Below are 21,417 nucleotides of genomic sequence, written 5' to 3' on the forward strand. Positions count from 1 at the left end.
GTCCCAGAAATGTGATGGTCTTACTTACTAAGGAAAGCTGGCTATAACACCATACCCTTTCTCAGGTGAAAACAGGGACATCCTATTCCATAATAATTATAATTATGATAATTAATGTAATTACAATTATTTATACCCTGTCCATGTGACTGGATTGCCCCAGCCACTCTGGGCAGCTTCCAACATATATAAAAACATAATAAAACCTTAAACATTAACAAAAACTTCCCTATACAGAGCTGCCTTCAGATGTCTTCTAAAGGTTGTATAGTGATTTATCTCCTTGGTTCGGGGGTTGCGTGACTCCATACCCTCCAACATTTCTCCGATGAAAAGAGGGACATCCTAAGGAAAAGCGGGACATTCTGGGATCAATTCAGAAACCGGGATGGCTTCTGGAAATCCATGACTGTACCTGGAAAATAGGGACACTTGGAGGGTCTGTAACAATCGGTCACAATTCCCCACATTTTGTGGAATGGCTTAGTGTGGTATATCATCTGCTTTGCACGCAGAAGGTCACAGGTTTAATCCTGGCATCTCTGGGTTGATTTGGGAAAGACTTCCTGTCTGAAATCCAGGAAAGCTGCTGCTGGTCCGTCTGGATAATACTGAACTAGATGTACCCAATAGTCTGACTTGTTATAAGGCAGCCTCCTGTGTATGGGGACTAATTATCAGTTTGCATTTCTTAGTGCAGAAAGTGTTGTTCTGATGTGTAGAGATCTTTCCTATTCTAATTAATTCAAGAGGGTTCTGGAAGCTTCTCTGTGTGAAAGAAACAAGCAGAAGGTTCATGATGTTTGGGTTATTCCTTCAGAGAAGCCGAGTACAGCTGGCTTAAATTGGTTCTGTTATCTCTTCTGTCATGTTGACTATAATATTACAGCCAGAAGGAGCCTGGTTTCACTCTTTCTATCTCTCTATCCTTCTGGTGTGGTGTTCTGTATATAGTATGCTTAGTGTTAAGGTTAAACTTACTGTAAGTTTAAGTTACGTCTGCTGCAACTGGATTTCTGATGGACAGTGCCAGTCCTGAATGTATTGGATTTGTGACCATTATGCTCATTTGCCTTCAGTAGCAGTAAAGCTCTGCTGGATGAAATATTAATTGCCTCTGGTCTATTTTTGGGGAATTCTGCAATGTGTTTAAGTTTTTACTCTGCTAACTACACGCTGGAGTTCTACTCTGGATCAATATTGAGTAGAATTCCATGACACTAATGCCCTGGAGAGACATGATGTCATGGTCACTCCAGGAAATTAGAAATATGGCTTGCGGACCTGGGGAGAGGTGTTGGCGATAGTGGACCGTACCAGGGAGTTGGGACCCCTAGCTGCTGCCCAAGGAGGCCAGAGGCTGACTCCGTGCCTGGTCACAGCTAATGAGTTGTTACAGGAAAATAAGGGCAGATGGAGTGGGATGAGAATGCCAGCAACGATATTTCTAAGAAATGCTATTACGTTGCATGGGGCACGTCTCAGTGCAGAAAGGTCAACCCGCCAGAAGCACTTGCTGTTCGGAACTCAAAGACAAAACTCATCTTCCCACCTGATCCCCCTAAATGGCTCCACGTTGATGTGCCCTTTTGTTGAGACTCACCTGATGGCTTCTTTCAACTGCATTGACTCCACTGTAGAAACAGCACAGAATCCTGGGAACTGTAGTTTAGCCCCCCACAGAGCTACAGTTCCCAGCACCCTTAACAAACTACAATTCCCAGGAGGGGAGAAAATGTGCTTTACATGTGTGGTGTGTGTGCAGGATTTTTTTTTTTTAAAAAAAATGCTTCCTTTTTTCTGGAATGGCTCCCTTACCTTTAATAACCAAGACAACAAGAAATCCAGCCAATGAAGCTGTACCCACTGATACACTGGGAACATTTTCTCCAAATCTCTGCCTGAAATTGGATGCATTTTGTTTGTTTGTGATCATCTACTCTGAAAACTGGCATCATTGTGTAGGATCAGGAAGGAGCTGTAATGCATGGGTGGCATCTACAGTGGTACCTCGTGTTACATACACTTCAGGTTACAGACTCCGCTAACCCAGAAATAGTACCTCAGGTTAAGAACTTTGCTTCAGGATGAGAACAGAAATCGTGCGGCAGCAGCGGGAGGCCCCATTAGCTAAAGTGGTACCTCAGGTTAAGAACAGTTTCAGGTTAAGAATGGACCTCCAGAGCGAATTAAGCACTTAACCTGAGGTACCACTGTATAGGGAAAGGACTGCAGCTCAGGGACAAAGCCATGCTCCGATTCGAATGCTGACACCTCCGGTTTAAAAGGATCAAGTGGCAGGTGGCGTGAAAGGTTTTGTCTTCACCTCAGACCCTGGAGAGAGTCACTGATAAGTCAGAAAAAAACAATACTGAGCTAGGTGTAGAAATAAGCTGATGATATATAGCAGCTGATTTATGCAGAGCAAACCCCTTGAAGGAACAGGAGCAGGCAGTGGCGTAGCGTGGGGGGTGCAGGGGGGCCGGCCGCACCGGGCGCAACATCTGGGGGGGGTCGCACACTCGCAGCTCTCTGCCCCTACTAAAATCCACGGGTTAGGGGGCGCAAATTACAACCCACGCTACGCCATTGGGAGCAGGACACAACAGTTTTTTCCTGGGCAGTTGGCAATCCTCTACAGAAGAGAGACAGACAGGTGGCCAGACAGCTGGGCATTAACATGCCCACCACAACTCTGTTGATGCCTCTAGAAAGGTCCTGAGCTGCCCTCCTTGAAGCCAGCGGCGGAGGAAGACATTTGGGTGCCTGGGACGGTGTGCCCAGGGGCAGGGCGAGTTGCCCATAGGGGTGGGGTGCACCACAGGGCCTCCGGAGCCTAACTGCCTCCTCCCACTTTGCCACCCTACAGCTGGGGGGGGGGAGGCAGCGGGCAGATCGTTTGGGCAGTGCAGAGCCTGCATGCGCCCAAGCCACCTCGTCTTTCCCAGGAGAGACGTGTGGCTCAGGCGCACTGCAGGCCCCGCAGTGAGTGCCTCCCGGCATTTTGTCACCCCCCTCAGTGGTGACACCCGGGGCAGCCCGCACCTACCGCACCCCCCTTCCTCAGCCCCTGCTTGCAGCCCATCCCCCAACAGTGGGCATTCAGTGAAGTCCCATCATGTGGACATCACTAGCAAAGATATCAGAAGAGCCCTATGTTACACCTCCTGGCTTCCATGCTTGGAGAAGGGAGGCGGGTGATAGGCAGCAAAGGCAAGGCAGAGCAGCAGCAGGGCCAGAGGGCTTGGGGGTGAGGGCTTGGGATGATCAGATGTCCCCACTTGCTCAGATGTGGGCCTTGTCAGAGTCCCAGCAATCCCAGCCCTTCACACCTGTTCTCTGCTGGTGGCACATTGTGGAATGCATCATTCGGATCTGTGCCAGTCTGCTTAAGGGAGGAGAGCAGCTGAGTTAAATGGCCCTGCTTTGGGGTCCTTCTTAAAGGCTCTCTTAGAACTTAACCCCTAACCATCCATCTTTTTCCCCCTCTTTTTTTTGCATTTAATATTTGTTGATTTTTTAAGTACAGTGGTACCTCGGGTTACATACGCTTCAGCTTACATACGCTTCATGTTACAGACTCCGCTAACCCTGAAATATTACCTCGGGTTAAGAACTTTGCTTCAGGATGAGAACAGAAATCGTGCTCCGGCAGCGCAGCAGCAGCAGGAGGCCCCATTAGCTAAAGTCGTGCTTCAGGTTAAGAACAGTTTCAGGTTAAGAACGGACCTCCGGAACTTAAGTACTTAACCCAAGGTACCACTGTATACATCACAATTATCATTCTCCATCAGAGATATACATAAGAAGAAAATACTCAAATGTTGAAAATGAAATAAAATTCTGTTTAAAAGTATTAAGACTTCCTTCCACCCGAACATGGGTCCTCTGCAATTCTATATTAATTGCATATTGAATAACATCTAGTTCATATTTATCCAGTATGTCCATAAATTATGTCACATTGTAGGAGTCATTCAAGGCCTGCCAAAGATTCCAGATGCTCACGGTGATCTTTTAAGGATTGTCTGTATTTGTCCCATTTTGTGATAAATTTTTGGTCGTCATGATTCCTAACTTTCCCCATTAGTCTTGCCATTTCAGCGTACTCAAATAATTTTGTCTGCCATTCCATTTTTGGCGGTATATTATCTCCTTTCCAGCATTGGGCTGATAGCATTCTCGCAGCCGTGGTTGCATACATAAATAACGTCCTCAAATCTTTTGGTATATCTACGCCTATAATACCTCGGAGAAAGGCTTCAGGTCTTTTTGGCAAAGGTTAATTTAAACTTCTTTTTTATTTTGTTGTAAATCATATCCCAAAATCCCTCCCCCTCCTTTTCTTTTGGTAATATATTTTTGCTGAAGAAAAGTAGCTGCACTCCCTCCAAATGGGAAGGCTGTCTCCACAAATAAGGCACACAGCCCTGCCCAGGAACCCCAGCAGCCCACACACCCTGCCAGCAAATGCAGGCAGACAAACATATAAATAAGCAAAGAAGGTGGCACAAAGTTCTGCTTTCTGCAGACAAGTCGCCTGGTTTCCATCCCACTTAATGCAACGAAATACGACTCTGCCAGCCATCTCCTAATTGAAATTGCTGAAAACCAACCCAAGTCCCTTGGGAGCTGCCGGCACGCCGGCACTGACATCCCCTGGCTTGGCAAATAGGATCACGGGGAAATTCCAACAAAAGCTCTATGTGAGCAGATCGCATCCTTTCCCCCATCTAGCTCTGCGGACGTGGGAGAATTTCTGGGTCAGGCTGTTAGAAGAAATCCAGACTTCCTCTTGACGCTGATGGGTTTCAGTTGATGGGGACTCAACTCTCATTTTACCTTTCAAGTCCAATAACCTTTGGAGAAGGCTTTTCCAAGCTGCTGCCCTCCAGATGTGGTTGGAAGGCAACTCCCATCAGACCCAGCCAACAGGACCAGGGACCAGGGATTGAAAGCCATAGCAGCTTGGGGGAAGGCTTCTATAGTTTCTCACATCCCTAAATGCAATAAAACATCAAACATTAAAAACTTCCCTAAACAGGGCTGCCTTCAGATCTCTTCTAAAAGTCAGGTAGCTGCTAATTTCCTTGACATCTGATGGGAGGGCGTTCCGCAGGGCGGGTGCCACTACCGAGAAGGCCCTCTGCCTGGTTCCCTGTAACCTCACTTCTCGCAGTGAGGGAACCACCAGAAGACCCTCGGAGCTGGACCTCAGTGTCCGGGCTGAACAATGTAGGTGGAGACACTCCTTCAGGTATACAGGGCTGAGGCCGTTTAGGGCTTTAAAGGTCAGCACCAGCATTTTGAATTGTGCTTGGAAACGTACTGGGAGCCAAAGTAGGTCTTTCAGAACCAGTGTTACTGGTATATGGTCTCAGCGCCAGTCACCAGTCTAGCTGCTGCATTCTGGATTAATTGTAGTTTCCGGGTCACCTTCAAAGGTAGCCCCACATAGAGCGCGGTATGTGAATACTTGCCAGTGTTGTGGAATGTGCAGCCGTATATGCTGCCAGCACAGGGATGGGGGATGTGTGCTCCTCTAGATGTGGTTGGACTCCAGCTCCCATCATTCCTGACTACTGGCCATGCTGCTTTGGGGCTGATGAGAGCTCAACGATAAGTGCCCCATCCCTGCCTTAGCATCTCACAGGTGACAATGGAGACATGCTTGCAACATTCCCATTTGAATAACAAGGTTCTCATCATACGCCTCACACCCAGGACCAGCATCAGGAATCAGCGTGGTTGAGCATCTGCCATGCCCGCCCCCCCAGTTAGGGGTCCACTGCCAATCTATCCCCCTACTGCTACTTTTTCTCTTGCTGCTTGCTCACCCTCCCTCTTCAAGCAAGCAGCAAGAGGAGCATAGAAAAATGGAGATTTTTAAATAATAATAATAATAATAATAATAATAATACCCCGCCCATCTGGCTGGTCTTCCCCAGCCACTCTGGGTGGCTCTCAACAGAATATTAAAAACACAATAAAACATCAAACATTAAAAACTTCCCTAAACAGAGCTGCCTTCAGGTGTCTTCTTAAAGTCAGATAGTTGTTTATTTCCTTGACATCTGATGGGAGGGCGTTCCACAGGGCAGATGCCACTACCAAGAAGGCCCCCTGCCTGGTTCCCTGTAACCTCACTTGTCGCAATGAGGGAACCACCAGAAGGCCCTCAGTGCTGGATCTCAGTGTCCGGGCTGAATGATGGGGGTGGAGATGCTCTTTCAGGTATACTGGGCTGAGGCTGTTTAGGGCTTTAAAGGTCAGCACTAACACTTTGAAATGTGCTTGGAAACATACTGGGAGCCAATGTAGATAGCCATATACTTTGTCATTTCTCTCTCTGGGAGGGGGTGGTAGTAAGGACTGGATTGTATCCATAGCAGAAGAGCGGCAATGATGGTGAAAGGACCTAGAGACCAAGTGTGATGAATTAAGGTGGAATGTGTGTGTGTTTTAGAGACAGCTAAGAGGTGGGTGATGTTGTGGCCCCCTTCAGATACTTGAAGGGCTGTTGTGATGATAGAGCAAATTGGTTTTCCATTGATCCAGAAGGCAGGGTTGAACCAACACATTCCATTCACAACAAAGGGGATTTCAATGAAACAGCAGGGAGAATTTCATAGCATGAGCTGCAGCACAGGGGTGGATAACCTTTTCCACCCTGAGGGCCACAATCCATTCACTGCAAGTTTCCGGGGGCCACAAGTGTGCGCTGGGGCCAGAGGCAAAAGCAGGTGGACCAACAAATGTGAGTTTTACCACCTTTTTGCATAGTAGGCTGGTTTCTTCACACACACACACCCCTCTCCTCTATCCAGGCAAGTAAGAAGCATTGCCAGAGTTCAGAAGTACCGGTATATTCCAGTCAGGTAAAAACACCTGAAAAAGGTGTGAAGCAAGGCTGGCAAAGGAGTGTGAGAGCAAGGGTGGAAGTAGGCCTGGGGGAATTGCCAAAGGCCAGATAGAGAGTACCAACCCCATGGCTCCCCACCCTTGGGAGCCAGTGTGGCATAATGGTTAGAGTGTTGGACTAAGGACCTGGGAGAGCAGGTTTCGAATCCCCACTAGGCAGCCTTGGACCAGTCACCATGCCTAACCTAACTCACAGCCTTGTTGTGAGGATGAAATGGGGAGGAGGAGGATGATATACACCACCTTGAGCTCCTTGGAAGGAGAAGAAGATGTGGTATATAGACGTAATACATAAGATTGCATCAGAAATCTTTTCTTTGGACTTTTTAAAGCAGGTGATGGATTACCACCAATCAGAGAAGCTGTAGCAGCAGATTTCCTGGCCTAGATGATCTTTGAGGTCTTGTTTAGCTCCATGATTCTACGAAGGAACGAAGCGCACAGGAACTTACCTTGTTCAAGGGCCCCCCAAGCCTCAAACTGGCATCACCCACCTTCTCTGCTGTTAAAAAATGCTGAACGCCCTTCTCCACTCTGATAAATGCCATATCCATTGATTATGCAGTGAATGAAAAGTCAAGAGCATGTTTGTCCTTTCCAGTTAAAGATATAACAGAGAAACCTATTTGCTCACACAAGATTGTCCTAGAATATGTTATCAACAGTTGGTGAAGTGGCCAGACGTATCTTCTTCACAGTTCCAATGCACAGGCATTTATCTGGATGTAACTAGGGGCCTCAAGATGCATTCACCCAACCACTCAGTTATCTTAGACTTTTCCAACCCCTGGGAATGGACCTGAATCCTGGAAAGGGGGGACAAGTATCAACTCACACTCAGAAAATTTGAACACAGCACTCCTCAAAGGAGTCCTAATAAGCAGGAAATGATTGTGGGCATATTTCCAGTATTGTTTATAGTTCCTTAAACTAGGGATGAGGGAATCCATGGCCCCCGCAGCCAACATGGTCAATGATTGGCCACATGTCCCCCATCGCCGCCTTAGCCCCTTTGCCAACAGAACGTGTGAACATACCAACAAGACTTTTCTGTGTGTAGATTAGTCTCAAAATCAAGGGTAGCCAACAGAGTGTTGCACCACAACTTGCATCGCTGGTCATGCTGGCTGGAGCTTATAGGAGCCAGAAAACCAACATTAGAAGGGAACAATGTTGGCTACCCTTTCTCCAAAGGTTGAAAAATGAAGGAAACCCAGGGGAGAAAGCTTGCAAAATATGCATGTTCTACCCAGCGCTGCCAGCCTTCAAATGCTTTTCCCACCCAAGAGCGCAAATCCGATTTAAGACTTCCAGCAGTCCAAAGTTCATTGTTTTAGTGTGTTTCTTTCAAAGGGGTGGGGGAAAAAACAAAACCCTGATCCGTGAATTTAGTCAGCGGTTGCTGCTTATTCTTCTTTCTCAGCCCCTTTATATATATATAAAAGAGCCATTATTTCCCCTCATCTCTTTTTCTCCCCAGTACAGGAGCAGAAATAAGCAGCAAACTCCCACACAGAAACTAACAGTTCTGCTGGTCCTGTTATTGCTATTTCCACGCTTAGCTTTCTGGCAACTAGAAATCACTGTGCCATGCAGAGCAACCAACTTAAAAGATTCAAAAAAACAGACTCCTTTTATTTAAAAGATTGCAATAAAAAAGTCAATGCACCACATCTAATTTAAAGTTATTAAATAGACAGCTGGTAGAATTTCCTGTCCATCACACGGGGCGTGGGGATTCCAAAATGTCACAGGGTTCAGGTACATGGTGTACCATGACTGGTTGCCTGGTCCACAACCATCTCAGAGCGGGGATCTTTCAGACCCTAAAGAAAAGACCCTAAATAAAAGGTGGGCGTGTTCCCCCTCCCCCTGCGCCATATTAATATGAGAGTAGATTCAGAGACATCTCAGCACTTGATCACAGACTGCCATTCACAATAGTTCAGCAATAAAAACGAACAAAACAACCTGAGTGCTGCACCTCAACTTCAATCTTTCCCCACCAGCTTATTACATTCTAGCATGATTTTTCCTTTGAGCATTCCAAAATAAAATGATAATAATAATAATCTACAGATGTGTACGTACATTACAGCAGTCCATCGTGGGTGCCAATCTGATTAGGAGTTCCCCAGCCAACAGGAGCTAGATATACCCTGGGAAGGCAGAGATCTGTTTCCTTCTCCACTTACGAGAACTTGCTTTTTCCCTGCTGCCTCCAGAACAGATCTTTCCGTAGGTGCTGAAGTTGAGCAGAGCTTATTGCCTACGTAACCCACTTACTCTCAGCTGGGGAGCCTATCAGACCTACTCAGGCAGCTCCAGTTCTCCTCTTGCTTTTTAATTTCTCTCTCTCTCTCTCTCTCTCTTTCCCCAGCTTGTTTTACAGCAACTCCCCTCGCTTCTAACACCCTTTAAATACTTAAAGAGACAGGCAGCCCAGTTGGCATTAGAGAGCTCTTTGTGCCATAGAAACACAATCAAGAACAAACAGTACCCAGCTCGACATAGAATGGCCAATTCCACAGGTCTCTAGCAAGCACCCAAATTATATTGTCGGTTGCCAGTGCCTGATCAGACACCAGAAAAAGAACCTGGAGGGCGGTGCCTCAAATATGAATAGCTGCATTGGTCCCAGGGCATAGTATGAAGACACATGATGCAGTGACCTTACTGAAGCTAAGCAAATATGCATCTGGCAAGCTCTTAGAGGGGAGCTGGCCTGCAGACTCAAGCCCTCCAATAGTCCCTATTTTCTAGGGACAGTCCTGGGTTTACAGAACCGTCCCAGTTTCTCATTTGATCCTTGAACGTCCCGCTTTTCCTTAGGACACCCCTATTTTCATCAGAGAAATGTTGGAGGGGATGAAGTTATGCAAACCCCTAAGCCAAGGAGATAAGTAGCTATACAATCCTTAGAAGGCATCTGAAGGCAACCTTGTGCAGAGAAGGTTTTTTATGTTTAATGTTTTAATATGTTTTTTACATATGTTGGAAGCTGCCCAGAGTGGCTTGGGCAACACAGTCAGATGGGCCAGGTATAAATAATAAAATTATTATTATTATTATTATTATTATTATTATTATTATTATTATTATTATTGTACCTCTGGTTACGTACTTAATTTGTTCCGGAGGTCTGTTCTTAACCTGAAACTGTTCTTAACCTGAAGCACCACTTTAGCTAATGGGGTCTCCTGCTGCTGTTGCACCGCCGGAGCACAATTTCTGTTCTCATCCTGAAGCAAAGTTCTTAACCTGAAGCACAATTTCTGAGTTAGCGGAGTCTGTAACCTGAAGCTTATGTAACCTGAAGCGTATGTAACCCGAGGTACCACTGTATTATAGAATAGGGTGTCCCTATTTTCATCAGAGAAATGTTGGAAGGTATGCAAACTGTGTGTTCAATGCCTTGAGATTGATCATGGAAGAAGGGATATAAATAGAATCAATTATGACATAAGCTATTATTATGATTGTTATTATATTCCACCTTTCCTTCAAGGAGCTCAGTGCAGCATATACGGCTCCCCTCCTTCTCACTTTATTCTCACAACAACCCTGTGAGGTCCATTAGGCTGAGAGGCAGTGACTGCCCCAAGGTCACCCAACAATCTCCATGGCTGAGGGGGGATTTGAACCCCCATCTCCCATGTCCTAGTCGTCCAAACCTCTACCCACTGCACCACGCTGCCTTTCTTATGGAGTAGTAGAGCCCCGTCTCTTCAGAGCCCTGTTCTTCAGAGCCAGTGTGGTGTAATGGTTAAGAGCGATAGACTCGTAATCTGGTGAACCGGGTTCGCGTCTCCGCTCCTCCACATGCAGCTGCTGGGTGACCTTGGGCCAGTCACACTTCTCTGAAGTCTCTCAGCCTCACTCACCTCACAGAGTGTTTGTTGTGGGGGAGGAAGGGAAAAGGAGATTGTTAGCTGCTTTGAGACTCCTTAGGGTATTAATAAAGCAGGATATCAAATCCAAACTCCTTTTCTTCTTCTCTTCAGGTGTGTGTGAAGCATCTGCCCAGGCGACAGCAGAGGGGGGGGGATATAAACATGAGATAAAATGCAAAACGTGGCTGTCTAGGGCAGGTGTGGGGAGCCTGGGATCCTCCAGACATTGCTGAACTGCAGCTCCCATCAGCCCCAGGAAGCATGACCATTGGCTAGAGATTGTGGGAGTTGTAGTTCAACAAAATCCAGAGGGCATCTGTGTGCAAACTTCAAATGTGTGCAAGACAAGCAGATGCCCACTTTTGAGAGAAGTGTGGCAGGGAGAACACACTCCAGTTTCCCTCTTCCTAAACTGTTGCAGATTGCAGGCTCATGCATGCTTCTCTAGGCACTTAATCTCAGTGGCACTTATTTACATGGGGGGAAAATGCATTCAGTTACACTGTTAGATGGATTTTTGAGGGCGAAAGGCCTAAGCCCAGCTGCATCAAGATACTGGATTTCTCCATTGATTTCTTATTAACATTTGTCACTTCCAGCCCTGGGAACTTTTGAAAATAGCTTCTCAGCATGAGCCAGGAAATGACCTATGGAGACAGAGAAGTGGTTCACTCTGTTATCTACTCTATAAGTCTTTTGATCCCTTAGCAGCTGCTCCATCCCATTCCACTCCCCACCTGCCTCTCCTGTTGTTGTTGTTGTTTTCACTCTCAGACCCTAAATATGCCATGCCACTGAGTACATAAAGGACTTTTTAGGAGCCTCCTCCTTCTGCGTTTTTTCTAGAGACTTTTTTTGTACTTTTGCAAACCTCTGGGTTCCCTCAAGCCTGCCTGTACCTGCCTTCCCTGTGTGGGACAGACATGGTTTGTTTTAACGTTAAGGTCGCTTCCTATGTCCCTAACCTGTTAGTTAAAAGTTGCAGCCCTAGTACAATGGTACCTTGGTTCTCAAACACCTTGGTATTCAAACAAATTGGAACCCAAACAGTGTTCCGGTTTGCGAACTTTTTCGGAAACTGAACTTGTTGCAGTTTGAGTGCCCCACTTCCATTTTGAGGGTTACGCTGAGGTCCATCTGTTTTTGCTATTTATTTTGTGTTGTGTTTTTGCGGCTTTTTTGTTTTGTTTTTGTGACTGTGTGCAACCCAGTTCAGCTATTGATGGATTGATTGTGTGACTGCAGCACATTGTTTATTGCTTTCATTTTATGGATCAATGGTCTCGTTAGATAGTAAAATTCATGTTCAATTGCTGGTTTAGGGGTTGTTTTTAAAAGTCTGGAACGGATTAATCCGTTTTGCATTACTTTCTATGGGAAAGGGCACCTTGGTTTTGGAACGCTTTGGTTTTGGAACGGACTTCCAGAATGGATTAAGTTTGAGAATCAAGGTACCACTGTAAAAGGTTTTGATAAGTGTCCTGCAAATTGTCGGCAACTTTAACAAAGCAGCAAGAACACAGGTTTGCTATTTCATGAATACTAGAAGGTGTTTGCTTTGGACACCAGGAGAACTGGATCCAGGAGAGATCACCATGCCTGGATGTGTGGTGTTCCTGGGGTACTATTCCCCAGATAACCAGGATGGTGGGAGGGAGTGTGGCCACGTGGTATAGAGCTTGCCCTGTATTCAGAAGGTCCCAAGTTCAAGCCTAGCCAAATGTATAGGAAATTACTGGAATCAGCACCACTGCCTGAGAAACAGGCACCAGCTAGACAGGACCATAATGGGCAAATAATCTGCCCCAATCACTTCCTGTACTTGTGATATCAAGTGGAATTATACAGAGATAGTTCAGACACCTGTGGGTATCTTTAAAAAAAGAAAGATCATAGCTTTTTTGCTTCAAGCCTTTGAAACCAAGACAAACACACCCACACATCAAAGCAACCTTGTGGAACGAGGACTTCATTATGTAACGGCTGTGACAAACTGCAGCTGACCTTAGACTAGTGCAGAGATGAGGGAGGTTATGGCTCACCAGATGTTGCTGGACTCCAACTCCCATCAGCCCCAGCCAACACAGCTGATGCCCAGGGATTATGGGAACTGTAGTCCAACAGCAGCTGGAGGGCCATAGGTGCCCTAGCCTTCAAATAGCCGCTTGCTTAAGTCCACTTACGGTGCAATGCTTTCTGTGTCTGCTCAGACCTACGTGGGCCTAGGATTGCAGCCTTTCATATGGCGGATATAGATCTGAACCAAGTGCATTGAGCCACTGAGTGCCAACTGCATACCCTCTAACTGTCCCTATTTTCCAGGGACCGTACTGGAATTACGAAAGCCACCCGGCTTCTGATCCGATATTGAAATGTCCCTATTTCCTTTGCCAGTGCTGTCCCAAGCAACAATAAAACAATGAACAGAACCGTATGGTGAAGCAATGACTACTGTGATCGACACAAGGTAATATCACCAAGGCAACTATCGGGGGGGGGGGAAACAATAAACACCCATAAAAATGGCAAAAGTAGCTTCTTTCGCAAATAGGTTTTATCTTAAACAATAGCAAACGCAGTAAATAAAGAGTTCACTTGTAATATATGAGTGGTTCAGCGCTCATTTCTTCTCCTTCCAAAGCATATTTTATCTTGAACAATTGCAAACACAGTAATAAAGAGTCGGCTTTTGAATAGCAGTGGTTCAGTGCTAAGGAAATTTAAAATTAAAAATATGTTGAGAATGCATAATTAAGACATAACTTTGTGGTAAATAATATACAAGAGAAGACAGTATGTAAATGCCTTAAAGCAGGGGTATATCTACAACAGGGATGTCCAACAGGTAGATTGTGATCTACTGGTAGATAACTGGACATTTGTGGTAGATCACTGGTAGATCACCGGCTCTCCCCCAAAGCAGCTCAACATTTTTGCTCCCAAAAAACAGGGCTTTTCTCCTCCCTAAAAGAAGCTCAACAACTTTGACCTGAACCCCTAAAAAAAGGGCCTTCCTCTTCCCTAAAAAAAAACTCAACAACTTCGACCTGAAACCCTAAAAATTAGGATTTCTTGCTCCTTAAAAAACAAACTTTGTCCTGAACCCCCAAAAAGGGGTTAGATCACTGCCAGTCTTTGTGAGTAGATCTCAGTCTCTTGGGAGTTGTCCACCCCTGATCTACAAGAATAAAGGTGAGACTATAAATAGTCTATTCGCATATACACAGTGAATACCCCACTAATACAAAAAAATCTCTGTAGAACAGCCTTTCTCAACCTGTGGGTCCCCAGATGTTGTGAACTACAACTCCCATCACCCCTAGCTAGCAAGGCCAGAGCTCAGGGATGATGGGAGTTGTAGTCCAACAACTTCTGGGGACCCACAGGTTGAGAACTGCTGCTGTAGAACCTTACTTATCCCCACCTGCATGTTTCCATCCGGAGGAGCACAGAAAGAGGACAATGTCCTTAAGTTTGTTAAACCTCCTTAGGAAACATGGTCAGGGCTCACAAATTTAAAATGATAGCGGTGAAAAGCCAAGCAATGGCAGCTGTGGCTGTGAGGAAGCATCCCGTTGCGTCTCCATGGCTGTGAGGGGAGGCTGGCTCTGAGGGGCAGGCAGGAATAAAGCGGGAACAGAGCGGAGAGCAAGAAGTCTTGATTTTGGGTTTTTTTATAAAAAAAAATGCTTTGTGCATCCGCGTCTAATCTTACCCCTTTCTAAAATTTATTTATTGGGGTGTGCATTTCTTTTTGTAAATCTACCAAGGAACAGTGGCGTAGCGTGGGGGGTGCAGAGGGGGCCGGCCGCACCGGGCGCAACCTCTGGGGGCTAGGGAAATCCACGGGTTAGGGGGTGCAAATCCACAGGTTAGGGGGCACAAATCCATGGGTTAGGGAGCGCAAATTACTTGCCTTGCCCCAGGTGCTGATAACCCACGCTACGCCACTGCCAAGGAATAAAATAAAATTGGGATTAAGGGTTTTTCTCTTCCTTCTTTCTTTTAGAAATTGCTTTTATTTGTTTTTTATTTGATTTATTTGAACATAAATTTATAAAAATACCAAATCTATATCTGTATAAAGAGATTTCTCTGAATCTCAAAACTTCTTACCCCCCCCCATCCCCTCTATGGGTCCTATTGTCAACATTTTCAACTGCATATTATTTCATAATATTTTATGTCTATCCATATTGTCCTTAGTGATTGTTACATTACAAGTGAAATTAAAATCCTGCTAATGTTTTCATTTGCTTACATCGGTCTCCTAAATAAATTATAATTCCCCCCCCCCTTCTTTCTTGAAGTTTTTGTCTTATTGGTTCCTGAGCTTTCCAGTCAGTTTTGCTATTTCGGTGCAGTCTAACAGCTTGGATTGCCATTTCTCTCTGGTAGGGACTCTTTCTTCTTCCAATCTCTGGGCTAGTAGCATCCGAGCACTGGCGGAGGAATGGGGGGGGAGAAGCGCACAGCCCCCGGCACCATCGGGGAGGGGGGTGCCATCACAGCTGCCCCCCGTACACACACCACACACACACACCATGCCGGGCGCCATGCCCCCGCAGACGGCACGCCACACCCCCGGGAAGCATGCCACTGCATCCATGCTACAGTTTTCACATACATAAAAAGTATTTTCTGCTCCTTTGGGATGTAAAGGTAAAGGTAAAGGGAACCCTGACCTTTAGGTCCAGTCGTGGATGACTCTGGGGTTGTGACTCATCTCGCTTTATTGGCCAAGGGAGCCGGCGTACAGCTTCCGGGTCATGTGGCCAGCACGACTAACCCACTTCTGGAGAACCAGAGCAGTGCACGGAAACACTGTTTACCTTCCCGCCAGAGCGGTACCTATTTATCTACTTGCACTGGTGTGCTTTTGAACTGCTAGGTTGGCAGGAGCAGGGACCGAGCAACGGGAGCTCACCCCATCACAGGGATTTGAACTGCCAACCTTCTGATAGGCAAGTCCTAGGCTCTGTTGTTTAGACCACAGTGCCACCCGCATCCCTCATTTGGGATGTAGGTACCTACAATTCCTAATAAAAAAGCTTCTGTTTGGGATTAAGGGGTTTTCTCAGGACAACGGAGGGCATTTGTGCCATGGCCCATTGGGGTGGCGGCACTCACCCTTCTTCTGATAGGAGATGCCCTGCAGGGAAAGGGACAAAAATGGAGAGGGGGTGTCAAGGAGAGTCAGTTGTGGGGGAGTGATAAATGTCCCTATTTTCATCTGAGGAATGTTGGAGGTTATGCAGTTGGTGGGAATCACAGAGCAGAGCACTGTTGCACTCACAAACTGGGCTTACTGCAGGATGCCGGCATAGATGGACTGCTGGCCTGATCCACGCAGGGCTCTGCTTCTGCTATGTCCTTACGTTGTCAGAAGGGAGCTTTGCTGCTTATACCTAAAAGCTCACGGAAACGTAACCTGCCCTTTGTCCAACCAAGGCAAAGCGTTCAGATTTAAGCCCAGCCAGCTCCCAACAGGGCTTAAATCAGCTTTCGTCTTCCAAGGAGTTTGGCAGAGAGCAGACTAAATATCTCTGCACTATGAGATCTCTTTGCAGCGGTGAGTGCCTGTGTAATTAAATCCACGCCGAGAAAGCGGGGCGAAACTTTTGTGCCTGTCTGAGCCCAAGCGAAGCGAGAGGCTGAGAATTAACACGGCTCAACTGTATTCTCTCCCATCTGAGCTCCCTGCCCACATGGAAAAAAATTGCTGCCGAAAAATAAAGGCTTGGATGTTGCTAAGCAACCTTACAATTCTCCCACTTTATCTTGCAACTGTTCGGTGGCTTCTCTTTTCTTATCGCCCGGGGACTGATTTCTAAAATAAAAATAAAAATCTTTCCACTACCAGGTGCTGAAATTTATTACACCTCCCTGCCCGCCCCCATTCTTAAGTACCAACATGTTCGTCTGAAAATCAGACGCAAAAAATAATCACAGTGTTCTCCTGTATCAGAAGGAGTAGTGCTAGCTAGTTGTCTGACCTTATGCTTCATATTTAGGCATGTTTAGATATAAGTATTGTGTATAGTTATGTTTTTTTAACTTGCTATCTTATGCACTGGTATCTTTTCTAGAAAAAGAGGTGCCGGAACTCACCATGAACGCCTCCCTTGTTCTCTTAACATGGCAATGGTGTCCATCTAGGAACATACTCCTCAACATTTCTCTTATGAAAATAGGGACATCCTATTCCATTATTATTATTATTATTATTATTATTATTATTATTATTATTATTATTATATTTTTGTCCCACCCATCTGACTGGGTTGCCCCCAGCCACTCTATGCAGCTTCCAACATATATAAAAACATAATAAAACATTTTTAAAATGTCCCTATATGGAGCTGCCTTTAGGTGTCTTCTAAAGGTTCTATAGTTACTTACCGCCTTGCCTAGGGGGCCACATAACTCCATACCCTCCAAGATTTCTTCATAGAAAATAGGGACTTCCTAAGGAAAAGCGAGGGACGCGGGTGGCGCTGTGGGTTAAACCACAGAACCTAGGACTTGCCGATCAGGTTCGAATCCCTGTAACAGGGTGAGCTCCCGTTGCTCAGTCCCAGCTCCTGCCCATCTAGCAGTTTGAAAGCACGTCAAAGTGCAAGTAGATAAATAGGTACCGCTCTGGCGGGAAGGTAAACAGCGTTTCCGTGCGCTGCTCTGATTCTCCAGAAGCAGCTTAGTCCTGCTGGCCACATGACCCGGAAGCTGTACGCCAGCTCCCTTGGCCAGTAAAGCGAGATGAGCGCCACAACCCCAGAGTCGGTCACAACTGGACCTAATGGTCAGGGGTCCCTTTACCTTTACCTAAGGAAAAGTGGGCCATTCTGGGATCAAATTAGAAACAGAGATGGCTTCTGTAAATCCATGACTGTCCCTGGAAAATAGGGAAACTTGGAAGGTCTGCCTGAAAGGTGCCAGAACTGAGCTCTGGCTAAAAAAAAAAGCCATGATTTTATGGGCCATGATGTTTTGTGAAATGTAATGTTGAAAGATAGCTGCTATGGATATAGATTCATATTTTTTTAAGTGGGATATAAATCTACTAAGTAAATGATAACATAAGAAGAGCCCTATAGGTCCGTTGAGTGGAGCCGTCCAAATCAAGCTCTATTGCTCCTGTCAGCCCCAACCAGCCCTTGATGGCTGAGGCTGATGGGATTTGTAGTCCAAGCGATCTGGAAGGTGCCAGGTTTGGGGAAGGCTGTTAGGTTTCTGTTATGCCACTGTACAGTTCTTGGAGTCACAAGACTCTGTTGACATTCCAGACTGCTGGAAGTCTCACGGGACACGGATGTTGATATTACTGGTTTCCTGTTTCTTTGTCCTGTTGTTCTTTGTCTCTCACAGAGAGCAGACACATAATCTTTCCTGTCTTGCGCAGGTAGAAATAAAGTAGCAATATAGCACATATTTCTGGCTCCTTCTGCTGCTGTCTGGGTACTCTGTGAATGGAGAGCATGCCTGAAGTCTCATTTGAAGGCTTAGGTCGTCAATCACCATCGGAAGAGAGCCTGGATGGGTTCCGAAAATACGTCGGAGGAGTAGCCATTACAGTTTGGTCGTATGGGGGCTCCGATAGGCTGGCCTAGTCTAGGATCCTGTTTCCCACAGTGGTTCGCCAAGTGCCTGTGGGAAGTCCACAAGAGGGCATGAAGGCTGCAGTCCTCTCCTGTTGTTTCTTCTCGAAATCTTGTCCGAAAAGGTACAGTGCCTCTGAAACTGGAGGCTCCATTTAACCATCATAACCAACGATGGCTGATAGGCCTTTACCAACCAGGAATGTGTCTAATCATGCAGCAGTAAGTTCCACAAATCAGTCATGTGTTGTGTGAAGAATCATTCCTGAATCTGCTTCCTGTCGACACCATCAGTTCTAGTATCAACAAGTTACTAAATGCAACATGCAGGGTCAAACTTGGTTTTTATTTTTAAAAAGCAGCTGCATGGCAAGGACAATTCGGATCAGGACTGCTGCAAGGTGGGGAGAAAGATTAAGCCTTGTTCTCCTCCACTGGTTCCCTGACGTTACTCAGCCCTGCATACGACTACAGTGGTACTTTGGTTTTCAAACGTCTCCGTTGACAAACATTTCGGTTTTCGAATGCCGTAAACCCAGAAGTAAATGCTTCAGTTTTCGAACATGCCTCGGAAGTCGAACATGCCATGCGGCTTCCGCTGAATGCAAGATCCTGAGGCCTAGCTGTTGGCTACTGAGTTTTCGGTTTTCAAACGTTTCAGAATTCGAACAGTTTTCCAGAATGATTACAGTGGTACCTCGGGTTACATACGCTTCAGGTTACATATGCTTCAGGTTACAGACTCTGCTAACCCAAAAATAGTACCTCGGGTTAAGAACTTTGCTTCAGGATGAGAACAGAAATCGTGCTCCGGTGGCGCAGCAGCAGCAGCGGGAGGCCCCATTAGCTAATGTGGTGCTTCAGGTTAAGAACAGTTTCAGGTTAAGAACGGACCTCTGGAACGAATTAAGTACGTAACCTGAGGTACCACTGTATGTTAAAAAACTGAGGTACCACTGTATTTGCTTCCCCTTCACAATTTATAGCAGCTTGCTGGGGTGAGGGGTGGGGTGGAGAACAGCCTGAGATGAAAGGGTTAACCCCCCCTCCCCATTCCCACTCCCCACAGATTCCTTCCTCCACCTTTCTTGGCACTGCTGCTATTTGGAAAAATGAAAATAACAACAGAGCTGCCCTGTTGTCATAAACACACATTGAGTACAATGAGATCTGCTCCTTTAGCTAAGGCTGTGGTCCATACTGGACAGAAAATCCCACTGACCAAATATAACAGGGCTTGCTTTTGCCTGCAAATTCACCTGTTGAGAGGCTTGGCACCTTGGCAGGTTGCTCCGAAGGGAACTGGCGCCGGCTCCGATGCTAAGCCGTCGAACCATGTGCCGCACCGCAGCCATTATAAACACAAGCGCAATTACTGTCATGTCGACTGCAAGACTTGGCAGGTTTCGCTTTGTATTTATGTCATAATGCTGAAGGCTGTGTTGCGCCGCAAATGTGGTGATGCTTAAAGGATTAATGCTGATCACTCCAGTAATAACCTGCGCTGGTTAACAGCAACATCTTCCCTTGGCTAGAAGGCGTTCGGAGGCGATTAGCCCTCTATGGAGAGCGTCATTTGTTAAGGATGCTGAGACCCCTCTTTCCAGCATATAGCTATGCTTCCTAGCAAACAATGTCTCTTCCCAGGGAATTCTGGGAATTGTTGCTCTGTGAGGGGAATGCGGGAGGGGAGGTGTCCCTCCAAACAAGCCACAGCACCCTGAACAAAATACATTTCTCTTTTTGGGGAAAAAAAAATTCCAAATAATTTTTATTTGGTTTTACAAATTTAAAATTATAATCATACCACAACAAATTCATAATTTTTTTATTTTTTTATTAATATTTATTAAAAGTTTATTTAAACAGTAAGAAAAACATGCAAAATAACATATAATTTTTCAATATCCACATTTCATTCACCTCATTGGACTTCCTCACAACTCTCGTTCCTGCATTCCAAAATCTTAAACTTTACCCAGCAATTTATTACCTTGTTTCAACTCTTATAATATAGTTTTCCAATATTATATCCCCAATTTTTGATAATTTAGGTCCCAACTTTAATAACTTAATTTTAACATAATGTTTATCCAAAATTTATCTTTTCTTTTAATTACATTTATCTTCATATTCCTTTTAACTAACTTATTGGTGCCGTATTGTTGCTAATCTTACATCTTTCTTAACATTCATACAATTTACAGTGTTTTTGTAAATAGTCCTTAAATTTCTTCCATTCCTCCTCCACGACTTCTTCTCCCAGGTCTCGGATTCTGCCAGTCATTTCCGAACAAATTCATAATTTAAAGATTATTCCAAATCTCTGGACTTCCCACCTTTGCCTCCAGGGGTTCTGTTGTTACCCCTGTTCTACTGCATCTTATTTAAATAATCCAATTTTTTTGGTAACTCTTTTATATCCGTAGTTCTCGTTACATTGCAAGTGTTATTGCAGTCCTGCTAGTGTTTTCAGCTCTTTTCAGTGGCCTTCTAAGTAAGCTATAATTTCCCCCCATTCCTTATTAAAGTTTTGGTCTTCCTGGTTTCTGAGCTTTCTGGTCAGTTTTGCCATTTCGGCATAGTCCAACAATCTTATTTGCCATTCTTCTCTGGTAGGGACTTTCCATCTCTGGGCTAACAACATCCGTGCAGCTGTCGTCGCATACATAAAAAGTCTTTTCTGCTCCCTTGGAATTTCAGCACCTACAATTCCTAATAGAAGCACAATTCCGGGGTTTTTAAAAAAATAAAAGTTCTAAACATTTTTTTCAATTCATTGTATATCATTTCCCAAAACGCTTTTATTACCTTACACGTCCACCACATATAATAAAAGGTGCCTTCTTTTTCTTTACATTTCCAGCAGATATTTGTACTTGTCTTATACATTTTTGCTAACTTATTAGGCATTTGGTACCACCGATACATCATTTTCATATACCGTATTTTTTGCTCTATAAGACTCACTTTTTCCCTCCTAAAAAGTAAGGGGAAATGTGTGT

At 45.3% G+C, this 21,417-nt stretch overlaps 1 protein-coding gene and 1 long non-coding RNA gene across 2 annotated transcripts in view; one reads left to right on the plus strand and one right to left on the minus strand.

Annotated features, from left to right (window-relative positions):
- Positions 1 to 9,434, minus strand: part of NRGN (neurogranin) — a 45,011-nt gene extending 35,577 nt beyond the window's left edge. The window contains exon 1 of the mRNA XM_081891243.1: positions 9,013 to 9,434. Within this exon, the coding sequence (XP_081747369.1) occupies positions 9,013 to 9,027 (15 nt within the window). The 5' untranslated portion in view covers positions 9,028 to 9,434. The remainder of the gene's footprint in view (positions 1 to 9,012) is intronic.
- The window catches only part of LOC309358274, a 68,730-nt gene that overhangs the window by 7,532 nt on the left and 39,781 nt on the right, over positions 1 to 21,417 (plus strand). The window lies entirely within an intron of this gene.

Source organism: Podarcis melisellensis, assembly GCF_964234715.1.
Source record: "Podarcis melisellensis genome assembly, chromosome: 15".
Taxonomy (NCBI): domain Eukaryota; kingdom Metazoa; phylum Chordata; class Lepidosauria; order Squamata; family Lacertidae; genus Podarcis; species Podarcis melisellensis.